The sequence below is a fragment of the Pseudophryne corroboree genome, chromosome 4 (genome assembly GCF_028390025.1).
Source record: "Pseudophryne corroboree isolate aPseCor3 chromosome 4, aPseCor3.hap2, whole genome shotgun sequence".
Classification (NCBI taxonomy): Eukaryota; Metazoa; Chordata; class Amphibia; order Anura; family Myobatrachidae; genus Pseudophryne; species Pseudophryne corroboree.
Window position 1 is genome coordinate 201060500 of NC_086447.1, and position 25447 is coordinate 201085946.

At 48.6% G+C, this 25447-nt stretch overlaps 1 protein-coding gene across 5 annotated transcripts in view; it reads left to right on the forward strand.

The window, feature by feature from the left end:
* Window positions 1–25447, forward strand: part of PASK (PAS domain containing serine/threonine kinase) — a 351902-nt gene that overhangs the window by 289832 nt on the left and 36623 nt on the right. For all 5 annotated transcript variants that reach the window (XM_063915754.1, XM_063915758.1, XM_063915756.1 and 2 more), the window contains one exon: window positions 24620–24787. In XM_063915754.1, the coding sequence (XP_063771824.1) occupies window positions 24620–24787 (168 nt within the window). The remainder of the gene's footprint in view (window positions 1–24619; window positions 24788–25447) is intronic.

The window sequence follows — 25447 nt, forward strand, 5'->3', positions numbered from 1 at the left end:
CCAGGCGCGTGTCAGAATTGGTGGCTTTATCCTGTAAAAGCCCTTATCTGATTTTCCATTCGGACAGGGCGGAATTGAGGACTCGTCCTCAGTTTCTCCCTAAGGTGGTTTCAGCGTTCACCTGAACCAAACCTATTGTGGTGCCTGCGGCTACTAGGGACTTGGAGGACTCCAAGTTGCTAGACGTTGTCAGGACCCGGAAAATATATGTTTCCAGGACGGCTGGAGTCAGGAAATCTGACTCGCTGTTTATCCTGTATGCACCCAACTAGCTGGGTGCTCCTGTTTCTAAGCAGACTATTGCTCGTTGGATTTGTAGTACAATTCAGCTTGCACATTCTGTGGCAGGCCTGCCACAGCCAAAAAATCTGTAAATGCCCACTCCACAAGGAAGGTGGGCTCATCTTGGGCAGCTGCCCGAGGGGTCTCGGCTTTACAACTTTGCCGAGCAGTTACTTGGTCAGGAGCAAATACGTTTGTAAAATTCTACAAATTTGATACCCTGGCTGAGGAGGACCTGGAGTTCTCTCATTCGGTGCTGCAGAGTCATCCGCACTCTCCCGCCCGTTTGGGAGCTTTGGTATAATCCCCATGGTCCTTACGGAGTTCCCAGCATCCACTAGGATGTCAGAGAAAATAAGAATTTACTTACCGATAATTCTATTTCTCGTAGTCCGTAGTGGATGCTGGGCGCCCATCCCAAGTGCGGATTGTCTGCAATACTGGTACATAATTATTGTTACCAAAAAATTCGGGTTATTGCTGTAGTGAGCCATCTTTTCTAGAGGCTCCTCTATTATCATGCTGTTAACTGGGTTCAGATCACAAGTTGTACGGTGTGATTGGTGTGGCTGGTATGAGTCTTACCCGGGATTCAAAATCCTTCCTTATTGTGTACGCTCGTCCGGGCACAGTATCCTAACTGAGGCTTGGAGGAGGGTCATAGGGGGAGGAGCCAGTGCACACCAGGTGATCCTAAAGCTTTCTTTAGATGTGCCCAGACTCCTGCGGAGCCGCTATTCCCCATGGTCCTTACGGAGTTCCCAGCATCCACTACGGACTACGAGAAATAGAATTATCGGTAAGTAAATTCTTATTTTATGCGCATACGGGTGCTTTACTCAGACCGGCAATAGCATCGGCATGGGTGTGTAGTGCGGTTGCAGCTTGGACAGATACCTTGTCAGCTGACCTTGATACCCTAGATAGGGATACCATTTTATTGACCTTAGGCCACATTAAAGACGCAGTCTTATATATGAGGGACGCTCAAAGTGACGTTGGGCTGCTGAGTTCAAGAGCCAACGCCATGGCGATTTCTGCTAGCCGAGCCCTGTGGACCCGCCAATGGACGGGGGATGCCGACTCAAAGAAGCATATGGAGGTTTTGCCATACAAAAGGTGAAGTTTTATTTGGGGAAGGTCTCGCGGACCTGGTTGCCACAGCTACCGCGGGTAAATCTACTTTTTTGCCGTTTGTTCCCCCACAGAAAAAGAAAACTCCACAATATCAGATGCAGTCCTTTCGGTCACATAAGTCCAGAAGAGGTCGGGGCTCATCCTTCCTCGCCAGAGGTAAGGGTAGAGGGAAGAGAACACCTGCTTCGCCTAGTTCCCAGGAGCAGAAGTCCTCCCCGGCTTCTACTAAATCCACCGCATGACGCTGGGACTCCACTGAGGGAGTCCGCACCGGTGGGGGCACGTCTTCGACTCTTCAGCCAGGTCTGGGTTCTGTCAGAAGTGGATCCTTGGGCGATGGATATTGTATCCCAAGACTAAAAACTGGAATTCGAAGAGGTGCCCCCTCGCCGATTTTTCAAGTCTGCCGTGCCAGCTTCTTCCCCAGAGAGGGAAGTAGTGTTAGCTGCAATTCAAAAGCTGTGTCAACAGCAAGTGATTGTCAAGGTTCCCCTGGTCCAACAGGGAAAAGGGTACTATTCGACCTTGTTCGTGGTCCGGAAGCCGGATGGCTCGGTCAGACCCATTTTAAATCTAAAATCCCTAAACCTGTACTTGAAAATTCAAATTCAAGATTGAATTGCTCCGGGCTGTGATCTCCAGTCTTGAAGGGGGGGATTTTATGGTGTCACTCGACATAAAGGATGCATACCTTCATGTCCCCATATATCCTCCTCATCAGGCGTACCTGAGATTCGCCGTACAGGACTCTCATTACCAGTTTCAGACGTTGCCGTTTGGGCTTTCCACGGCCCCGAGGATTTTCACCAAGGTGATGGCGGAGATGATGGTCCTCCTGCGCAGGCAGGGAGTCACAATTATCCCATACTTGGACGATCTCCTGATAAAAGCAAGATCGAAAGATCAATTGCAGAAGAGCATGTCGCTCTCCCTGAGAGTGCTACAACAACACGGTTGGATTCTCAATCTGCCAAAGTCACAATTGATTGCAACGACTCTACTATCATTCCTAGGCATGATTCTGGACATGGAACAGAAGAGGGTTTTTCTCTTGCTAAAACCAAAAAGAGTGTCTGTTCATCAATGCACTGGGGAAAATGGTGGCAGCCTACGAGGCCATCCCCTTCGGCAGGTTTCATGCAAGGACTTTTCAGTGGGACCTCCTGGACAAGTGGTCGGGGTCCCATCTACTAATACATCAGAAGATAAGCCTGTCCCCCAGGGCCAGGGTGTCTCTCCTGTGGTGGCTGCAAAGTGCTCACCTAGAGGGTCGCAGGTTCGGCATTCAAGACTGGGTTCTGGTGACCACGGACGCGAGCCTCCGAGGATGGGGAGCAGTCACACAAGGAAGAAATTTTCAGGGGCCATGGTCAAGCCAGGAGGCTTGTCTACACATCAACGTACTGGAATTGAGGGCCATATACAACGGCCTTCGACAAGCGGAGAATCTTCTTTGCGACCTACCGGTTCTGATTCAATCGGACAACGTCACAGCCGTGGCTCATGTAAACCGCCAAGGCGGAACGAGGAGCAAAGTGGCAATGGCGGAAGCCACCAGGATTCTTCGCTGGGCGGAAAATCACGTAAGCGCTCTGTCAGCGGTCTTCATTCCGGGAGTGGACAACTGGGAAGCAGACTTCCTCAGCAGACACGATCTCCATCCAGGAGAGTGGGGACTTCATCAAGAAGTTTTTACAGAGATAACAAGTCTTTGGGGAATTCCTCACATAGACATGATGGCGTCACGACTCAACAAGAAGCTTCGGAGGTATGGTGCCAGGTCAAGAGACCCTCAGGCAGTAGCAGTGGACGCCCTGGTGACACCTTGGGTGTTTCAGTCGGTCTATGTGTTCCCCCCTCTTCCTCTCATCTCAAAAATATTGAGAATCATAAGACAAAAGAGAGTGAAAACAATACTCACTGTTCCAGATTGGCCTCGAAGGGCCTGGTATTCAGATCTTCAGGAGATGCTCACAGAAGATCCATGGCCTCTTCCTCTCAGGGAGGACCTGTTACAACGGGGGCCCTGCGTGTTCCAAGACTTACCGCGGTTACGTTTGACGGCATGGCGGTTGAACACCGAATCCTAGCTGAGAAAGGTATTCCGGAGGAAGTCATCCCTACTCTGATAAAGGCTAGGAAGGAGGTGACGGCAAAACATTATCACCGTATCTGGAGGAAGTATGTTTCTTGGTGTGAAGCCAAGAATGCTCCTACGGAAGATTTCCATCTGGGCCGTTTTCTCCACTTTCTACAGACAGGAGTGGATATGGGCCTAAAATTAGGCTCCATTAAGGTACAGATTTCGGCCCTGTCTATTTTCTTTCAGAAAGAATTGGCTTCTCTCCATGAAGTCCAGACTTTTGTAAAGGGAGTGCTGCACATCCAGCCTCCTTTTGTGCCTCCAGTGGCACCTTGGGACCTTAACGTGGTGTTACGGTTCCTGAAGTCTCTGGTTTGAACCTCTTCAAACAGTTGAATTTAAATTTCTCACTTGGAAGGTGGTCATGTTATTGGCCTTGGCATCTGCAAGGCGGGTGTCCAAATTGGCGGCCTTGTCTCACAAGAGCCCCTATTTGACTTTCCATGTGGATAGAGCAGAGTTGAGGACTCGTCCTCTTTTCTTGCCTAAGGTGGTTTCTTCATTTCATATGAACCAACCCATTGTGGTGCCTGTGGCTACGGGTGACTTGGAGGATTCCAAGTCCCTGGATGTAGTCAGGGCCTTAAAAATCTATGTAGCCAGGACGGCTCGGGTTAGGAAAACAGAAGCACTGTTTGTCCTGTACGCAGCCAACAAAGTTGGTGCTCCTGCTTCGAAGCAGACTATTGCTCGCTGGATCTGTAACACGATTCAGCAGGCTCATTCTACGGCAGGATTGCCGTTCGCAAATTCGGTAAAGGCCCATTCCACTAGGAAGGTGGCCTCTTCTTGGGCGGCTGCCTGTGGCGTCTCGGCTTTACAGCTTGGCAGAGCAGCTACGTGGTCAGGATCAAACACTTTTGCAAAATTCTATAAGTTTGATACCCTGGCTGATGAGGACCTTGCGTTTGCTCAGTCGGTGCTGCAGAGTCGTCCGCACTCTTCCGCCCGGTCTGGAGCTTTGGTATAATCCCCATGGTCCTTACGGAGTCCCCAGCATCCTCTAGGACGTAAGAGAAAATAAGATTTTAAACCTACCGGTAAATCTTTTTCTCCTAGTCCGTAGAGGATGCTGGGCGCCCATCCCAGTGTGGACAAAATCTGCAAGGCTTGTATATAGTTGTTGCTTACATAAGGGTTATGTTACAGTTGAGATCAGTCTGTCGCTGATACTGTTTTGTTCATACTGTTAACTGGTTGCGCATAGTCCAGGTTATACGGTGTGGATGGTGTGGGCTGGTATGAATCTTGCCCTTAGATTAACAAAATCCTTTCCTCGTACGGTCCGTCTCCTCTGGGCACAGTTTCTCTAACTGAGGTCTGTAGGAGGGGCATAGAGGGAGGAGCCAGTGCACACCCATTCTAAAGTTCTTTATAGTGCCCATGTCTCCTGCGGAGCCCGTCTATACCCCATGGTCCTTATGGAGTCCCCAGCATCCTCTACGGACTAGGAGAAAAAGATTTACCGGTAGGTTTAAAATCTTATTTTATGTTTAGTGGTGACTGTCTAATTCCTTCATTTTCATTTAGGATATTTTTACTAAATATATGTGTATAATAAGAACAGGCACATAAAACAGGGAAGTATTTTACATTAAAATGTAATAAGATACTTAACAAGTAAATAGTGTAGTTTGGGACTCCCCAAAAATTGCTCCTCTATTGACCAATGTACACCCTCTTATTTCACACCTAACACAAAATTGTGTACTCAGTGGTCCCCCTTATGTCCTTCAACCCATTCCTGACTCTCTCTAACATAGGGGGTAATTCAGACCTGATCGCTGGGCAGTGATTTTTGCAGCCCTGCGATAAGATAGCCGCCGCCTACAGGGGAAGTGTATTTTCGCTGTGCAAGAGTGCAGAGCTGCACAAACTGATTTTGTGCAGTCTCTGCTCAGCCCAGGACTTACTCAGCCGCTGCGATCATATCAGCATGTTTGGGACTGTATTTGACGTCAAACACCCTCCCTTCAAATGCTTGGACACGCCGGAGTTTTTCCAAACACTCCCTGAAACGGTCTTGACACTTCCTGTCAATCTCCTTGCGAATGGATCCTTCGCACATACCCGTTGCTGATCGGCGATCCGTTTTGCAGCTGTCTGTCGTGCCTGCGTATTGAATTATCTCCATAGTCAACACTTAGAGCTTAATAATATGCAGCGCTTTTCAAGGTTCCTACGTCTTATTTATTATTTTTTAACAGTTTCTTCTATAGCGCAGCAAATTCCATTGCGCTTTACGACTGAAAACAACAATGATAAAACAAAACTAGGTAATAAACAGTCATAGAAGTAGGAAGACCCTGCTCGCAAGCTTACAATCTATAGGGAAATAGGGTGTGATATGGAGGGTCGACAGTGTCTAGGTCGACCACTATTGGTCAACAGTAACTAGGTTGACAGGGTCTAGGTTTACAGGTCAAAAGGTCTACATGAGTTTTTAATGTTTTATTTGGTGTTGTTTTCTCCGTACAGTGACAGGGAACCCCAATTAGTGCACCGTGTCCCCTCACATGGCGAGTGAAGTTCGGGCTAGGTGCTTCGCTCCGCTTCCATTGCGCTCGGCACAGGTTACTATTCCCAATCATAGTCCGCATTTATCGTTAAGTATGAAAAAGTTCTAACAAAGAAAAAAAAATGTGAAAAACTCATGTTAACCTAGAACATGTCTACCTAGAGACCCTGTCGACCTAGTTACTGTCGACCTGGAGACCTGATACCAAGGAAATAGGCATTGATACACAAGGATAAGTGCTATCTATTGCATAGGTGTCCACCAGATTGCAAATGTTCTTGGTGGGTGGCCACACAGCAATGATGAACCAGGGTCAGAAGGTGTGGGGGGAAGGGGGGAGAAATATGTGAGGGTATGTGTTATGTAGACTGTACAGTGGGGATATAATTGGGTAAGAAAGCTTATGAAGGTTATGTGAGTGGTTCTGGAATTTGATAATCTTGCCTGAATAGATGAGTCTACAGGGAACACTTGAAGGTTTGGAGACTAGAGGAGAGTCTTTTTGTGCGTGGGAGGGCATTCCACAGAGTGGGTGCAGCCCAAAGAAAGTCCTGCACTCATGAATGGGAGCGAATAATGAGTGTGGATGAGAGACGCAGATCTTGCGATGAGCGAAGAGCTCTGGTTAGGAGATATTTTGAGATAAGCGAAGAGGTGTTACACATAGGTGTAATTTGTTTAATGCCCTTGTGTGTGAGTAAAAGTATTTTATATTATGTAGAATACAGGTAACCAGTGGAGGGTCGGACAGTGGATATGCAGATGATGAACACCTAGCGAGGAATATTAGTCTTGCAGCTGCATTCAGAATGGATTGTAGTGGTGAGAGTCTTTTGTTTTGTTTTGTTTTTGTAAGACCAGTAAGAAGACTATTGCAATAATCAATGCGTGTGATAATGAGAGCATGGATTAGACTTTTAGCAGTGTCTTGTGTAAGGTATGGTCGTATTTTATATATATATTTTTTTTCTTCTAACATCAATAAGGGATATTGGGGAGACTTGGTACGATGGATATAGACGGGGTCCAAAGGAGCCGGTGCACTTTAAATTTCTTCAGCTGTGTGTGCTGGCTCCTCCCCTCTATGCCCCCTACCACAGGCAGTTTAGAAAAAAGTGCCCTCAGGAGAGGATGCACATCTCTGAAGCTCCAGAGATTTTTCTTCAGTTTCCTTTTAAACTTTTATTATTTTCGGTATGCTGTTTGGTACCAGCATACCTGCACCGTGGGAGTTAGGGGGGAGGTGGGGGGGGGTGGTCACCGGTCTTGCGAGGCATCAGAGCTGCTTCCCCGCTGCAGGACCACCGTCCTGAGAGGTTGTTGCACAGCGGGGCACTGCGCCTTTGCAGTCACAATCGCAGCACGCCGCACACCCCTAACAGTAGTCTGAAGGTGTCGACAGTGGTGAGTACAATCCGGGGGGCCCCGCTAGGGTGGGTCCCCCGGTTCAAGGTCCGGCTGTCACGCAGGGGAGGTATACATGACCCTCCTGGGGGAGGGAACCGCTATAGCCCCCCTGTGTACACTGGCTAGTGGTGGCTTAAACTAACACTTGTGTGATGTTTTAAAGCTGTTTGGGAGACATTGCCAGTATAAAAAACATTGTAGCTCCGGCGCCATTACAGGGGGCGGAGCTTCCTTAGAGCTGGACCAGCAGCATTTTGGTGCCTTCCTCTGCTTACAGCTGCAGCAGCAGGCACACACAGAGCTCCTCCAGACAGGCAGAACATCGCTGAAAACTGGTACAGAGGTGTAGCAAAGGGGGAGAGCAGCTATTGTACACAATCTGTGTCTTTAAACAGGGCAGAATACCAGTGTTATACTGTGATATATCAGCTTACCGCCTCACTGGGGCTGTTTAGCTTGGGGTGTGTTGGTCTCCTTCTCTCTCTGTCTCCCTCTCACATACAGTAAGGGGCAGGCTTGCTATCATTTTACTTGTCTGGGTGTATGTGTATGCCCTGGCCACTACAGTGACTCTCCTGAAGCACATTCAGGACACTGCACGCGTCCTGTGTGACTCTCTCAAGGAGATAGGCAATATTAATGCTAGGACCACTGCTATGGCAGTGTCAGCGCGCAGGGCCTTGTGGTTGCGTCAGTGGATTGCAGACTCAGAATCCAAGCACAGTGTTGAGTCTCTCCCCTTTTCAGGGGAATGGCTCTTTGGGGTAGAATTGGATACGTGGATTTCTAAAGTTACTGCAGGGAAATCAACGTTTCTCCCCTCTGGAGCCCCGCCGGCTGGGCGTTCCTACCCGGGCCCGTCAACTCAGTCTTTTCGGTCTAACATGTTTAGATCTAGGGCCAGTGGTGCCTCCAACGCGACTATAGGCACCAGACGTAAGACAAGAAAACCAGCGATCACCAGTTCTCAGGAAAGCAGCGGTACAGCTTCCACTAAGGCCTCAGCATGACGAGGGGATCTCGAGGTGGGGGCTCAGCTGCATCATTTCAGCCGCATCTGGGAAAGTTCCTGCCAGGATACCTGGGTCAGAGACCTCATTTACCAGGGCTACAAGCTGGAGTTTGACAGTGCTCCTCCCCAACGATTTTTCAAATCAAGCTTGCCAGCTTTGGAGGATACGCGTGTTATGCTGCAACAGGCCATCCCAAAATTGGTCCAATCCCACGTCATTGTTCCAGTGCTGCTACAACAACAGGGACAGGGTTACTACTCCAACCTGTTCGTGCTTCCGAAACCGGATGGTTCGGTAAGACCCATTTCTCTGACATCCTAAGTGGATGCTGGGGACTCCGTAAGGACCATGGGGGGAATAGCGGCTCCGCAGGAGACAGGGCACAAAAGTAAAAGCTTTAGGATCAGGTGGTGTGCACTGGCTCCTCCCCCTATGACCCTCCTCCAAGCCTCAGTTAGGTTTTTGTGCCCGGCCGAGAAGGGTGCAATCTAGGTGGCTCTCCTAAAGAGCTGCTTAGAGTAAAAGTTTTGTTAGGTTTTTTATTTTCAGTGAGTCCTGCTGGCAACAGGCTCACTGCAACGAGGGACTTAAGGGAGAAGAAGTGAACTCACCTGCGTGCAGGATGGATTGGCTTCTTAGGCTACTGGACACTAGCTCCAGAGGGACGATCACAGGTACAGCCTGGATGGGTCACCGGAGTCGCGCCGCCGGCCCCCTTGCAGATGCTGAAGAGAGAAGAGGTCCAGAAATCGGCGGCTGAAGACTTCCCAGTCTTCTTAAGGTAGCGCACAGCACGGCAGCTGTGCGCCATTGCTCTCAGCACACTTCACACCAACGGTCACTGAGGGTGCAGGGCGCTGGGGGGGGCGCCCTGGGCAGCAATGAAAGTACCTATGCTGGCTAAAAATACATCACATATAGCCTCTGGGGCTATATGGATGTATTTAACCCCTGCCAGGTTGTCAGAAAAACGGGAGAAGAAGCCCGCCGAAAAGGGGGCGGGGCCTATTCTCCTCAGCACACAGCGCCATTTTCCAACACAGCTCCGCTGCTAGGAAGGCTCCCAGGCTCTCCCCTGCACTGCACTACAGAAACAGGGTTAAAACAGAGAGGGGGGGCATTTTGGTGGCGATATTATAATATATTAAGATGCTATAAGGGAAAACACTTATATAAGGTTGTCCCTGTATAATTATAGCGTTTTGGTGTGTGCTGGCAAACTCTCCCTCTGTCTCCCAAAAGGGCTAGTGGGGTCCTGTCCTCTATCAGAGCATTCCCTGTGTGTGTGCTGTGTGTCGGTACGTGTGTGTCGACATGTATGAGGACGAGGTTGGTGAGGAGGCGGAGCAATTGCCTGTAATGGTGATGTCACTCTCTAGGGAGTCGACACCGGAATGGATGGCTTATTTAGGGAATTACGTGATAATGTCAACACGCTGCAAGGTCGGTTGACGACGTGAGACGGCCGGCAAACCAATTAGTACCTGTCCAGGCGTCTCAAACACAGTCAGGGGCTTTAAAACGCCCATTACCTCAGTCGGTCGACACAGACACGGACACTGACTCCAGTGTCGACGGTGAAGAAACAAACGTATTTTCCATTAGGGCCACACGTTACATGTTAAGGGCAATGAAGGAGGTGTTACATATTTCTGATACTACAAGTACCACAAAAAAGGGTATTATGTGGGGTGTGAAAAAACTACCTGTAGTTTTTCCTGAATCAGATAAATTAAATGAAGTGTGTGATGATGCGTGGGTTTTCCCCGATAGAAAATTATTGGCGTTATACCCTTTCCCGCCAGAAGTTAGGGCGCGTTGGGAAACACCCCCTAGGGTGGATAAGGCGCTCACACGCTTATCAAAACAAGTGGCGTTACCGTCTCCAGATACGGCCGCCCTCAAGGAGCCAGCTGATAGGAGGCTGGAAAATATCCTAAAAAGTATATACACACATACTGGTGTTATACTGCGACCAGCGATCGCCTCAGCCTGGATGTGCAGCGCTGGGGTGGCTTGGTCGGATTCCCTGACTGAAAATATTGATACCCTTGACAGGGACAGTATTTTATTGACTATAGAGCATTTAAAGGATGCATTTCTATATATGCGAGATGCACAGAGGGATATTTGCACTCTGGCATCAAGAGTAAGTGCGATGTCCATGTCTGCCAGAAGATGTTTATGGACACGACAGTGGTCAGGTGATGCGGATTCCAAACGGCACATGGAAGTATTGCCATATAAAGGGGAGGAGTTATTTGGGGTCGGTCCATCGGACCTGGTGGCCACGGCAACAGCTGGAAAATCCACCTTTTTTACCCCAAGTCACATCTCAGCAGAAAAAGACACCGTCTTTTCAGCCTCAGTCCTTTCGTCCCCATAAGGGCAAGCTGGCAAAAGGCCAGTCATATCTGCCCAGGGGTAGAGGAAAAGGAAGAAGACTGCAGCAGGCAGCCCCTTCCCAGGAACAGAAGCCCTCCACCGCTTCTGCCAAGTCCTCAGCATGACGCTGGGGCCGTACAAGCGGACTCAGGTGCGGTGGGGGGGGTCGTCTCAAGAGTTTCAGCGCGCAGTGGGCTCACTCGCAAGTGGACCCCTGGATCCTACAAGTAGTATCCCAGGGGTACAGATTGGAAATTCGAGACGTCTCCCCCTCGCAGGTTCCTGAAATCTGCTTTACCAACGTCTCCCTCCGACAGGGAGGCAGTATTGGAAACAATTCACAAGCTGTATTCCCAGCAGGTGATAATCAAAGTACCCCTCCTACAACAAGGAAAGGGGTATTATTCCACACTATTTGTGGTACTGAAGCCAGACGGCTCGGTGAGACCTATTCTAAATCTGAAATCTTTGAACACTTACATAAAAAGGGTTCAAATCAAGATGGAGTCACTCAGAGCAGTGATAGCGAACCAGGAAGAAGGGGACTATATGGTGTCCCTGGACATCAAGGATGCTTACCTCCATGTCCCAATTTGCCCTTCTCACCAAGGGTACCTCAGGTTCGTGGTACAGAACTGTCACTATCAGTTTCAGACGCTGCCGTTTGGATTGTCCACGGCACCCCGGGTCTTTACCAAGGTAATGGCCGAAATGATGATTCTTCTTCAAAGAAAAGGCGTCTTAATTATCCCTTACTTGGACGATCTCCTGATAAGGGCAAGGTCCAGAGAACAGTTGGAGGTCGGAGTAGCACTATCTCAAGTAGTTCTACGACAGCACGGGTGGATTCTAAATATTCCAAAATCGCAGCTGATTCCGACGACACGTCTGCTGTTCCTAGGGATGATTCTGGACACAGTCCAGAAAAAGGTGTTTCTCCCGGAGGAGAAAGCCAGGGAGTTATCCGAGCTAATTAGGAACCTCCTAGAACCAGGCCAAGTGTCAGTGCATCAATGCACAAGAGTCCTGGGAAAAATGGTGGCTTCTTACGAAGCGATTCCATTCGGCAGATTTCACGCAAGAATTTTTCAGTGGGATCTGCTGGACGAATGGTCCGGATCGCATCTTCGGATGCATCAGCGGATAATCCTGTCTCCAAGGACAAGGGTGTCTCTTCTGTGGTGGCTGCAGAGTGCTCATCTACTAGAGGGCAGCAGATTCGGCATTCAGGACTGGGTCCTGGTGACCACGGATGCCAGCCTGAGAGGCTGGGGAGCAGTCACACAGGGAAGAAATTTCCAAGGAGTGTGGTCAAGTCTGGAGACTTCTCTCCACATAAATATACTGGAGCTAAGGGCAATTTACAATGCTCTGAGCCTAGGAAGACCTCTGCTTCAAAGTCAACCGGTGCTGATCCAGTCGGACAACATCACGGCAGTCGCCCACGTAAACAGACAGGGCGGCACAAGAAGCAGGAGGGCAATGGCAGCAAGGATTCTTCGCTGGGCGAAAAATCATGTGATAACACTGTCAGCGGTGTTCATTCCGGGAGTGGACAACTGGGAAGCAGACTTCCTCAGCAGGCACGACCTCCACCCGGAAGAGTGGGGACTTCATCTGGAAGTCTTCCACATGATTGTGAACCGTTGGGAAAGACCAAAGGTGGACATGATGGCGTCCCGTCTGAACAAAAAACTGGACAGGTATTGCGCCAGGTCAAGAGACCCTCAGGCAATAGCTGGGACGCTCTGGTAACACCGTGGGTGTACCAGTCGGTGTATGTGTTCCCTCCTCTGCCTCTCATACCCAAGGTACTGAGAATTATAAGATGGAGAGGAGTAAGAACTATACTCGTGGCTCCGGATTGGCCAAGAAGGACTTGGTACCCGGAACTTCAAGAGATACTAAGAAGGGACTTGCTTCAGCAAGGATCATGTCTGTTCCAAGACTTACCGCGGCTGCGTTTGACGGCATGGCGGTTGAACGCCGGATCCTAAGGGAAAAAGGCATTCCGGAAGAGGTCATCCCTACCCTGGTCAGAGCCAGGAAGGAGGTGACCCCACAACATTATCACCGCATTTGGAGAAAATATGTTGCATGGTGTGAGGCCAGGAAGGCCCCCACGGAGGAATTTCAACTCGGTCGATTCCTGCATTTCCTGCAAACAGGAGTGTCTATGGGCCTCAAAATTGGGTCCATTAAGGTTCAAATTTCGGCCCTGTCGATTTTCTTCCAGAAAGAATTGGCTTCAGTTCCTGAAGTCCAGAAGTTTGTCAAGGGAGTACTGCATATACAACCCCTTTTGTGCCTCCAGTGGCACTGTGGGATCTCAACGTAGTTCTGGGATTCCTCAAATCACATTGGTTTAAACCGCTCAAATCTGTGGATTTGAAATATCTCACATGGAAAGTGACCATGCTGTTGGCCCTGGCCTCGGCCAGGCGAGTGTCAGAATTGGCGGCTTTGTCTCACAAAAGCCCATATCTGATTGTCCTTTCGGACAGGGCAGAACTGCGGACTCGTCCCCAGTTTCTCCCTAAGGTGGTGTCAGCGTTTCTCCTGAACCAGCTTATTGTGGTACCTGCGGCTACTAGGGACTTGGAGGACTCCAAGTTGCTAGATGTTGTCAGGGCCCTGAAAATATATATTTCCAGGACGGCTGGAGTCAGGAAAACTGACTTGCTGTTATCCTGTATGCACTCAACAAACTGGGTGCTCTTGCTTCTAAGCAGACGATTGCTAGTTGGATGTGTAGTACAATTCAGCTTGCACATTCTGTGGCAGGCCTGCCACAGCCAAAATATGTAAATGCCCATTCCACAAGGAAGGTGGGCTCATCTTGGGCGGCTGCCCGAGGGGTCTCGGCTTTACAACTTTGCCGAGCTGCTACTTGGTCAGGGGCAAACACGTTTGCAAAATTTTACAAATTTGATACCCTGGCTGAGGAGGACCTGGAGTTCTCTCATTCCGTGCTGCAGAGTCATCCGCACTCTCCCGCCGGTTTGGGAGCTTTGGTATAATCCCCATGGTCCTTACGGAGTCCCCAGCATCCACTTAGGACGTCAGAGAAAATAAGAATTTAATTACCGATAATTCTTTTTCTCGTAGTCCGTAGTGGATGCTGGGCGCCCATCCCAAGTGCGGATTGTCTGCAATACTTGTACATAGTTATTGTTACAAAAATCGTGTTATTATTGTTGTGAGCCATCTTTTCAGAGGCTCCGCTGTTATCATGCTGTTAACTGGGTTCAGATCACAGGTTGTACAGTGTGATTGGTGTGGCTGGTATGAGTCTTACCCGGGATTCAAAATCCTTCCTTATTGTGTACGCTCGTCCGGGCACAGTATCCTAACTGAGGCTTGGAGGAGGGTCATAGGGGGAGGAGCCAGTGCACACCACCTGATCCTAAAGCTTTTACTTTTGTGCCCTGTCTCCTGCGGAGCCGCTATTCCCCCCATGGTCCTTACGGAGTCCCCAGCATCCACTACGGACTACGAGAAATAGAATTATCGGTAAGTAAATTCTTATTTTTGAATCTAAAATCCTTGAACCCTTACTTAAAGGTTTTCAAGTTCAAGATGGAATCCTTGCGAGCAGTGATTGCGGGCCTGGAAGAAAGGGAGTTCATGGTTTTCCTGGATATAAAAAAACACCTATCTCCATATCTCGATTTGGCCACCTCATCAGGCCTATCTGAGGTTTGACCTGCTGAACGATCACTACCAGTTCCAGGCACTACATTTCGGCATGTCCACGTCTCCGAGGGTGTTCACGAAGGTGATGGTGGAAATGATGTTTTAACTCCGGATCCAGGGGGTCAATGTTGTCCCCTACCTGGACGACCTTTTGATAAAAGCAAGATCCAGGGAGCTTTTATTGCTCCATATAGGCTGCACTATCCAGCTTCTGTCACACCATGGGTGGATCCTCAATTTACAGAAGTCTCACCTTGAACCAACTCAGAGGCTCATGTTACTGGGAATGTTACTGGATACTGGCCCAAAAAGTGTTTCTCCCAGAGGACAAAGCGAGAACACTTCAGGAGATGGTCAGCATAGTTCTCCGGCCTACTCTGGTATCCATCCGTCTGTGTATACGGTTGCTGGGGAAAAATGGTTGCCTCATACGAGGCGATCCAGTATGGAAGTACCATGCCAGGACTTTCCAGTTGGATCTCCTGAGCAAGTGGTCTGGATCACATCTTCCGATGCACCGGATAATTCGGCTATCACCTCAGACCAGAATTTCTCTCCTGTGGTGGCTGCAGTTTTCCAACCTACTGGAAGGCCGAAGTTTCATGATTCAGGATTGGATCCTCCTCACGACGGATGCGAGTCTGCGAGGATGGGGAGCTGTCACCCAGGGGGCTCCGTTCCAGGGCAGGTGGTCAGCCCACGAAGCCCTCCTTCCGATCAACATTCTGGAACTTTGGGCGATCTACAATGCTCTGCTTCAGGCCTCTACTCTGCTCAGGGCTCAAGCGATCCAGGTACAGTCGGACAGCGCCATTGCAGTGGAGTACAACAATTGACAAGGAGGGACAAAGAGCAGGACCTGCATGCGAGAGGTGTCAAGGATACTCCCTCTGGGCGGAAAGAAATGCAAGAGCACTGTCCTCCATCTTCATTCAGTGAGTGGACATCTGGGAAGCGGACTTCCTCAGTCGTAACGATCTCCATCCGGGAGAGTGGGGGCTTCTCCACCAGGTGTTTCAGCAGATCATCGACCGGTGGGGCTGCCCACAGATAGACGTGATGGCTTCTTGCCTCAACAAGAAGCTTCGTTGGTACTGCTCACTAACCAGGGACCCTCAGGCAAGGGCAGTAGATGCTCTGACTTCGCCGTGGTCTTACCGGCTGGTCTGCATGTTTCCTTTGATTCCGTTGCTTCCAAGGGTGCAGGCAATTCTGATTGCCCCGATTGGCCTCGGAGGGCTTGGTACACGGATCTTCTGGGCATGTCCGTCGAAGACCCTTGGCCTCTACCATTGAGAAGAGATCTTCTTCAACAAGGACCATTCGTCTACCCGGACTTACGGCAGCTTCGTTTGACGGCATGGAAGTTGAGCGGAATATCCTAACTCACAAGGGCCTTTCCTAAAAGGTTATTGCTACCATGTTTCAGGCCAGGAAACCTGTGACCTCAAAACATTATCATATCTGGAGGAGTTATGTCTCTTTGTGCAAGCAATGCACGTATTCGCCTACGGAGTTCCACTTGGGACGTTTCCTCCGTTTTCTGCAGGCTGGTGTGGATAAGTGCTTACATCTGAGTTCCATTAAGGTCCAGATTTTAGACCTCTCAGTTTTCTTCCAGAAGACATTGGCAGTATTTCCGGAAGTTCAGACCTTCTTGCAAGAGGTGCTTCACCTTCAACCTCCTTTTGTGCCGCCCACGGCACCCTGGGATTTGAATATTGTGTTGGAATTCCTACAGTCCTCCTGGTTTGAACCTCTGATGATGGTAGAAGACAAATACATCACGTGGAAGACGGTGATGTTATTGGCCCAGGCTTCTGCTAGGCGTGTCTCAGAATTAGGGGCCTTATCGTGTAAAACCCCTTTCTTGGTCTTTTATGAGGACAGAGCGGAGCTCTGGACTAGGCAGCAGTTCCTGCCGAAGGTTGTCTCTGCGTTCCACTTGAATCAACCTATTGTGGTTCTGTCAAGTTCTGGCACTTCTGCTCCTCCGGAGGCATTGGGTGCTGTGTGATCCTTGAAGATCAGTGTCAAGCGAATAGCTCTGATCAGAAAGACCAATTCCTTGTTCGTGCTCTATGATGCGCAGGAAATGGGTTGTCCTGCTTCAAAGCAGTCCATTGCTCGTTGGCTTAGACTTACTATGAAACAGGTCTGTTTGTTGGCAGCCTTACCTGTTCCACAGTTTCTGAAGGCCCACTCAACAAGATTGGTGGGCTCTTTCTGGGTGGCTGCCCGTGGAGTCTTGGCCTTGCATCTATGCCGAGCTGCTACCTGGTCGGGGAAGGACACTTTTATAAAATTCTACAAGTTTGATACCCTGGCCAAAGAGGATATCCAGTTTGGGCAGGCGGTGCTGCAGAAGTCTCTGTACATTCCCGCCCGTTCTGGAAGCTGTGGGACGTCCCCATCGTACTAAGTCTCCCCAGTATCCCTCATGGATGCTAGAGAAAATAAGATTTTACTCACCGGTAAATCTATTTCTCGTAGTCCGTAGTGGATGCTGGGGACTCCGTAAGGACCATGGGGAATAGCGGGCTCCGCAGGAGACTGGGCACTCTAAAGACAGATTTAGTACTATCTGGTGTGCACTGGCTCCTCCCTCTATGCCCCTCCTCCAGACCTCAGTTAAGGAAACTGTGCCCGGAAGAGCTAACATTACAAGGAAATGATTTTGGAATCCAGGGTAAGACTCATACCAGCCACACCAATCAACACCGTATAACTCATGATAACCTTACCCAGTTAACAGTATGAACAACAAACAAGCATCACTCAACTGATGCCACATAACATAACCCTTTAGTAAGCAATAACTATATACACGTATTGCAGAAAGTCCGCACTTGGGACGGGCGCCCAGCATCCACTACGGACTACGAGAAATAGATTTACCGGTGAGTAAAATCTTATTTTCTCTAACGTCCTAGTGGATGCTGGGGACTCCGTAAGGACCATGGAGATTATATCAAAGCTCCCAAACGGGCGGGAGAGTGCGGATGACTCTGCAGCACCGAATGGGCAAACACAAGGTCCTCCTCAGCCAGGGTATCAAACTTGTAGAATTTTGCAAATGTGTTTGAACCCGACCAAGTAGCAGCTCGGCAAAGCTGTAATGCCGAGACCCCTCGGGCAGCCGCCCAAGAAGAGCCCACCTTCCTTGTGGAATGGGCTTTCACTGATTTTGGATGCGGCAATCCAGCCACAGAATGAGCCTGCTGAATCATGTTACAGATCCAGCGAGCAATAGCTTGCTTTGAAGCAGGAGCACCCACTTTGTTGGATGCATACAGGATAAACAGCGAGTCAGTCTTCCTGACCCCAGCCGTTCTGGTTACATAATTCTTCAAAGCCCGGACTACGTCAAGCAACTTGGAATCTTCCAAGTCACAAGTAGCCGCAGGCACCACAATAGGTTGGTTCAAATGAAAAGATGACTCCACCTTTGGCAGAAATTGCGGATGAGTCCGCAATTCTGCCCTGTCCATCTGGAAAACCAGATAGGGGCTTTTACATGACAAAGCCGCCAATTCTGACACACGCCTAGCCGAAGCTAAGGCCAACAGCATGAACACTTTCCACGTGAGATACTTTAGCTCCACATTTTTAAGTGGCTCAAACCAGTGGGATTTCAGGAAACCCAACACCACGTTAAGATCCCAAAGTGCCACTGGTGGAAAAAAAGGGCGCTGAATATGCAGCACTCCCTTAACAAACGTCTGAACCTCAGGCAGTGAAGCCAGATCTTTTTGAAAGAAAATGGATCGGGCCGAAATCTGAACCTGTATGGACCCTAATTTTAGGCCCATAGTCACTCCTGACTGTAGGAAGTGCAGGAATCGACCCAGCGGGAATTCTTCTGTAGGGCCTTCCTGGCCTCACACCAAGCACATATTTTCGCCATATACGGTGATAATGCTTTGCTGTCACGTCCTTCCTAGCCTTTATCAGCGTAGGAATCACTTCATCCGGAATGCCTTTTTTCCGCTAGGATCTGGCGTTCAACCGCCATGCCGTCAAACGCAGCCGCCGTAAGTCTTGGAACAGACAGGGCCCTTGTTGCAACAGGTCCTGTCTGAGAGGCAGAGGCCATGGGTCCTCTGTGAGCATTTCTTGCAGTTCCGGGTACCAAGTCCTTCATGGCCAATCCGGAACAATGAGTATTGTTCTCACTCCTCTTTTTCTTACAATTCTCAGCACCTTTGGTATGAGAGGAAGAGGAGGAAACACATAGACCGACTGGAACACCCACGGTGTTACTAGTGCGTCCACAGCAATCGCCTGAGGGTCCCTTGACCTGGCGCAATACCATTTTAGCTTTTTGTCGAGGCGGGACGCCATCATGTCCACCTGTGGCAGTTCCCGTCGATTTGCAATCTGCGTGAAGACTTCTTGGTGAAGTCCCCACTCTCCCGGGTGGAGGTCGTGCCTGCTGAGGAAGTCTGCTTCCCAGTTGTCCACTCCCGGAATGAACACTGCTGACAGTATGCTTACGTGATTCTCCGCCCAGCGAAGAATTCTGGTGGCTTCTACCATCGCCACCCTGCTCCTTGTGCCGCCTTGGCGGTTTACATGAGCCACTGCAGTGATATTGTCTGACTGGATCAGAACCGGTTGGTCGCGAAGCAGGGTCTCCGCTTGACTTAGGGCATAGTATATGGCCCTTAGTTCCAGGATATTAATGTGAAGGCAAGTCTCCTGCCTTGACCACAGCCCTTGGAAATTTCTTCCCTGTGTGACTGCCCCCCACCCTCGGAGGCTTGCATCCGTGGTCACCAGGACCCAGTCCTGAATGCCGAATCTGCGACCTTCGAGAAGGTGAGCACTCTGCAGTCACCACAGGAGAGACACCCTTGCTCTGGGGGATAGGGTGATTAACCGATGCATCCGAAGATGTGATCCGGACCACTTGTCCAGTAAGTCCCATTGGAAGGTATGGAACCTGCCGAAGGGAATGGCCTCGTATGATGCCACCCTCCTTCCCAGGACTCGAGTGCAGTGATGCACTGACACCTGTTTTAGTTTTAATAGATTCCTGACCAGTGTCACGAGCTCCTGAGCTCTCTCTATCGGGAGATAAACCTTTTTCTGGTCTGTGTCTAGGATCATGCCTAGAAGAGGCAGATGAGCTGTAAGAACCAACTGCGACTTTGGAATATATAGAATCCAGCCGTGTTGCCGTTTCACTTCCGGAGAAAGCGATACGCTGTTCAGCAACTGCTCTCTTGATCTCGCTTTTATGAGGAGATCGTCCAAGTACGTGATAATAGTGACACCTTGCTTCCGCAGGAGCACCATCATTTCCGCCATTACCTTGGTGAATATTCTCCAGGCCGTGGAGAGACCAACCGGCCACGTCAGAAATTGGTAATGACAATTCTGTACCGCAATTCTGAGGTACACCTGATTAGGTGGATAAATGGGGACACGAAGGTATGCATCCCTTTTGCCCCGAGACACCATAAAATCTCCCCCTTTTTTAGGCTTGCAATGACCGCTCATAGCGATTTCATCTTGCACTTGAACCTTTCCAGGTATATGTTCAGGGATTAAATTCAATATGGGTCTGACCGAACCTTCCGGTTTCGGGACTACAACCTGGTGGAATAATAACCCCCTCCTTGTCGAAGGAAGGGAACCTTGACCACCACCTGTTGAAAATACAACTTGTGAATTGCAGTTAACCCTGTTATCCTCTCGCAGGGGGAAGCCGGCAGGGCCGTCAGTGAGGAGGCATCTTCTCCAAATCCAGCTTGTATCCCGGAGACACAACATCTATTGCCCAGGGATCTAATAGGGAGTGAACCCACTTGTGGCTGAACTTACGAAAGCGTGCCCCCACCGGGCCTAGCTCTGCCTGCGGAACTCCAGCGACATGCGGTCGATTTTTTTCAGAGTTCGGGGAGGACTTCCCTGGGAACTAGCTGTTCCATTGCTTATTCTACAGGACACGTCAAGCAGAAATCGACATAGCTTTGACTCTAGGACCCAGTATACTCATGTCTCTTAGGTATATATATATATATATATATATAAACATGCCCAATCTCTTAAGACAGCATCTTCAATATATATATATCTCTATATATACATATATATATATATATATATATATCTATATGCATACTAGGGTCTCAATCTCTGCTGATAAGGTACCTGTCCACGCTGCCACCGCGCTATAAACCCATGCTGACACAATCGCCGGTCTGAGTAGCGTACTAGAATGTGCACGCTATCTGCAGGATTCCTGAGAATAGCTAGTGCTACCTTCTGTGCAAACGTGACACCCTAGGGGAAGATTCCCATCACATCCTGGCCATAGTGGGGAAAGTATACTGCCTGAGAATTTTCTTGTGGGAAGCTGCAGTCTTGTCTGGAGATTCCTGCTCTTTTTCCTCATGAGAGGAGGGAAATTTACCTCAGCTTTCTTCCCCTTAACATGTGTACCCTTGTGTCAGGGATAATAATAATCAAATATTGAATACCTTTCAGCCATTTTGGCTGTAACTTTGCATTATCGTAGTCGACACTGGAGTCAAACTCCGTGTCGATATCAGTGTTTATTATTTTGGATAGTGAGCATTGTGAGACTCTGAAGGTCTCTGTGACATAGGGACAGACATGGGTAGATTTCCTGTCTGTTCTCTAATCTTTTGTGCAATAAATTCACCTCAGCACTTACACATATCCAAACAGGTGTCGGCGTTGTCGACGGAGACACCCTCTCACACACATATTTGCCCCATCTCCTCCTTAGGGGAGCCTTTTACCTCAGACATGTCGACACACACGTACCGACACACCACACACACAGGGGATGCTCTATTTGAAGACCGTTCCCCCACAAGGCCCTTTGGAGAGACAGAGAGAGAGTATGCCAGCACACACCCCAGCGCTATATGACCCAGGAATCACACAGTAACTTAGTGTTAACCCAGTAGCTGCTGTATATATTGTTTTTGCACCAAATTTATATGCCCCCCCCCTCTCTTTTTACCCTCTTCTATTGCAGGGGAGAGCCTGGGGAGCTTCTCTCAGCGGATCTGTGGAGAGAAAATGGCGCTGGTGAATGCTGAGGAAGAAGGCCCCGCCCCCTCAGCGGCGGGCTTCTGTCCCGTTTCTGTGTAAAAATAATGGCGGGGGCTCGTACATATATACAGTGCCTGACTGTATATATGTATAATTTTGCCAAAAGGTATCTTAATTGCTGCCCAGGGCGCCCCCCCCTGCGCCCTGCACCCTACAGTGACCGGAGTGTGCGGGTGTGCTGTGGGAGCAATGGCGCACAGCTGCAGTGCTGTGCGCTACCTTAAGTGAAGACAGGAGTCTTCTGCCGCCGATTTCGATGTCTTCTTGCTTCTGCTGCTTCTGTACTTCTGGCCTTGCGAGGGGGACGGCAGCGCGGCTCCGGGAACGGACGATCAAGGTTAGGTACCTGTGTTCGATCCCTCTGGAGCTAATGGTGTCCAGTAGCCTAAGAAGCGCTACCTAGCTGCCGTGAGTAGGTTTGCTTCTCTCCCCTCAGTCCCTCGTAGCAGAGAGTCTGTTGCCAGCAGAAGCTCTCTGAAAATAAAAAACCTGACAAAATACTTTCTTTTCTAGCAAGCTCAGGAGGGCCCACTAGGAGCACCCAGCTCTGGCCGGGCACAGATTCTAACTGAGGTCTGGAGGAGGGGCATAGAGGGAGGAGCCAGTGCACACCAGATAGTACTAAATCTTTCTTTAGAGTGCCCAGTCTCCTGCGGAGCCTGCTATTCCCCATGGTCCTTACGGAGTCCCCAGCATCCACTAGGACGTTAGTGAAAATAGGATTTTAATTACCTACCGGTAAATCCTTTTCTCGTAGTCCATAAGGGATATTGGGCACCCGCCTCAGTGCGTTGACTTTTCTGCAGGTTCTCTTTCTATGGTTAACTGTTCAGCTGTTGCTGTTGTTGTTACCAGCCATTGCTGATCGTTTTATGTTGTGGTATGCTGGTGTGTAAATCTCACCACTCATTATTGTTATGTTCCTACTCTCAGATATGTCCTTTCTCTTTCGGGCACTGTTTTACCTATAACTGCCTGTGGGAGGGGGCATAGAGGGGAGGAGCCAGCACACCCAGTGAAGAAATTTAAAGTGCACCGGCTCCTTTGAACCCCGTCTATACCCATCGTACTAAGTCTCCCCAATATCCCTTATGGACTACGAGAAAAGGATTTACCGGTATGTAATTAATATCCTATTTTTAGATGCTTGTAACATGATTTTGAAGCAGTTTGAATGTGGGGGACAAAGGACAGTTCAGAGTCATGTATGGCACCTAGGCAGCGAGCTTGTGGGGTATGATTGATTGTCGAGTTCTCAACAGTGATGCAGATATCAGGGTGGTAACTATTGGCCGGTGGAAATATAATTAACTCTGTTTTGGAAATATTAAGTTTGAGGTGGCGAGATGACATCCAAGATGAAACGGCAGGAAGGCATTCAGTAACACGGACCAATACAGATAGAGACCAATCTGGGGAGGATAGATAGATTTGAGTATCATCCGCATACAGATGATACTGAAATCCAAAAGAGCGGATTAGTTTACTAGAGATGAGGTATAGATTGAGCAAAGCAGAGAACCTAAGACCGAGCCTTGCGGTGTTTCAACTGATAGAGGTAGCGAAGAGGAGGTGGATTCAGAGAAGCGATCACTGAAGGAGCGATTAGATAGGTAGGAAAGGAACCAAGAAAGGTCTGTGTCTTCTTCACTTCCAGAGGCTTAATTTGGAAAGGCCATTTATATTCAATACAAAATACACCTGAATATAATTGCCTATTTAAATTCAGCAGCCAAAAAGCACTGCATAATAAGTATAGCGCTTAATATAGCATATTATTAATGTCGCGTACGGTCCGAGCTCTTCCTCCTGGAAAAAGACAAATTCAGTTCCATTGCTGAAAAAGTATGGTTTGTCTATATAACGTGTATATATCTTGTAATATCTATAACACAGAATACTTTTTGGCTATTTGGACTCCCTGGCTAGGTCATTATGGAGCTGCTTCTCCATTCTCCTATGGCTTCTGAGCAGCTTACACCCTCCCACCTCTGGCTTATTTGTATTGATGTAAATTAATTTATGTATCTTAATATGACTTTATTACTTTTATTTGTTACCTGATTTTCTTTGTTGTGTACTCTGCTCTTGTCTGTACCTCATCCCCTTTGAAAATTATTCTCATTGCAAATTTTTCAGAAAATAAATATACAAAGTTTTTCTACATGGGGAAAATGCTTTCTTAAAATTTGAACACATCAGTTTTAACAAGGGGCTCTTGGTTGGAATCTCCTTACGCTACCGCTACTCTTCTAGATGTTCTATCCTCTGATGATGGCAAGAGGGAGCGTTTCACTGCAACCAGGCCTTTTAACAACGTATAGTTTACTTTGTGTCTTCTATATATGTTTGACTTAATACCTTTCCATATACTGTATTACGCGCAGTATGTTTATTCTTTTTATGGTAATATGGGCCTGACTTAGAGATGAACACTTTACAACAGCTGCTGCGTCTTTGTATACAACAGCTGTGTGATGATATGCTAATATCGGAGGAGGTGTCTTGTCTAAATAGAAGCCTCCTGCCGGTTTCTCTGATCCCCTGCTGCATCTGAAGGTGCAGTATCGGACCATCTGGGGCAGCACGGACGGTGTAATGGTTAGCATTGACACCTCACGTTTCCTGTTATGATTCCTGTCTCCGCCCCCAAACTCGGGCAGCATGTCACATATGCTGCAGGGTTTGGGGCACTGCAATCCTCATTGCAGCCCCAGATGTGCTCAAAATCATCTGAGATATACGTAAACCCGATGTTTATGTACATCTCTGAATTAGGCCCTGAATTGTTTATTATCGCCACTGCAGTAATTCCATTTCTATTTGCCAAATTGTTTTCTCTTTCTTCTTTTTTCTTTTTCTTCTGTAATCGCAAAACTTTAAATAAACTCTATTTAACAAAAAAAAAAAATCGAAAAAAAGATCTTACTCTCCTGCTTCCTGTAGCTGATCCGCAGCAACGCTGAAGCCGGGCAGTGCACAGAGATACAGGATCTCCAGACGTTAGGCGCCTGTGACGGCCCGTATGACCAACAATATGAGACACTCTTTCCTCTTGGAAAAGGAGCCTTTGGCTTTGTGTGGTCTGCAAAAGACAGGGAAGATGCAAAGGAGGTTAGTGTTTATACTCAGATTTCTGTATTCATTGTCCATGATAAGTGAGGGGTTTTTTTTAGATCAGTCAACTAGTATATTTTTATTAATGTGTGCTATCCATAAAATGCTCTTTATAGAAATATCTAAGCCTGGAGCAGCAGCTCACTGCTGTGAGGAACCTTTGCCTACCGAAAAGCATAATTGCCCTCCTTGATTTCCTATCTGCTTGGCAAGAAGAATGTGGGGATTTCAGTTATGAAAATACCACTGCTTTCCTGTGGTACCCTTCATACGTATTAGTAATTGATACCATTATTGTTATACATGCTTTGTGCTATCTGGTCATCTAGATAAGGAGGGCACAGAGCCCTGAAGACCAAATAAATTTCCTTTTCAAACTCTATGGCAGCTATAATGTACAAGTCACTCCTTAAGGGCCGTTTTCACGTGCCAATTTGGGGAGAGATGTGTGCTGAGCGACCCGCTCAGCACACCTCCCCCCCCGCGCAGCACAGCGCGATGTGTGCTGAGCGTGCCACCTGCAATAGCGAAGCACTGGCCCGCGCATCGCTATCACTGTGGGGGTACACACGGAGTGATCACTGCTTAAAATCTAAGATCTAGTCAAGTTGCTTAGATTTTAAGCAGCGATCGCTCCGTGAGTACCCCCCTTTAGTC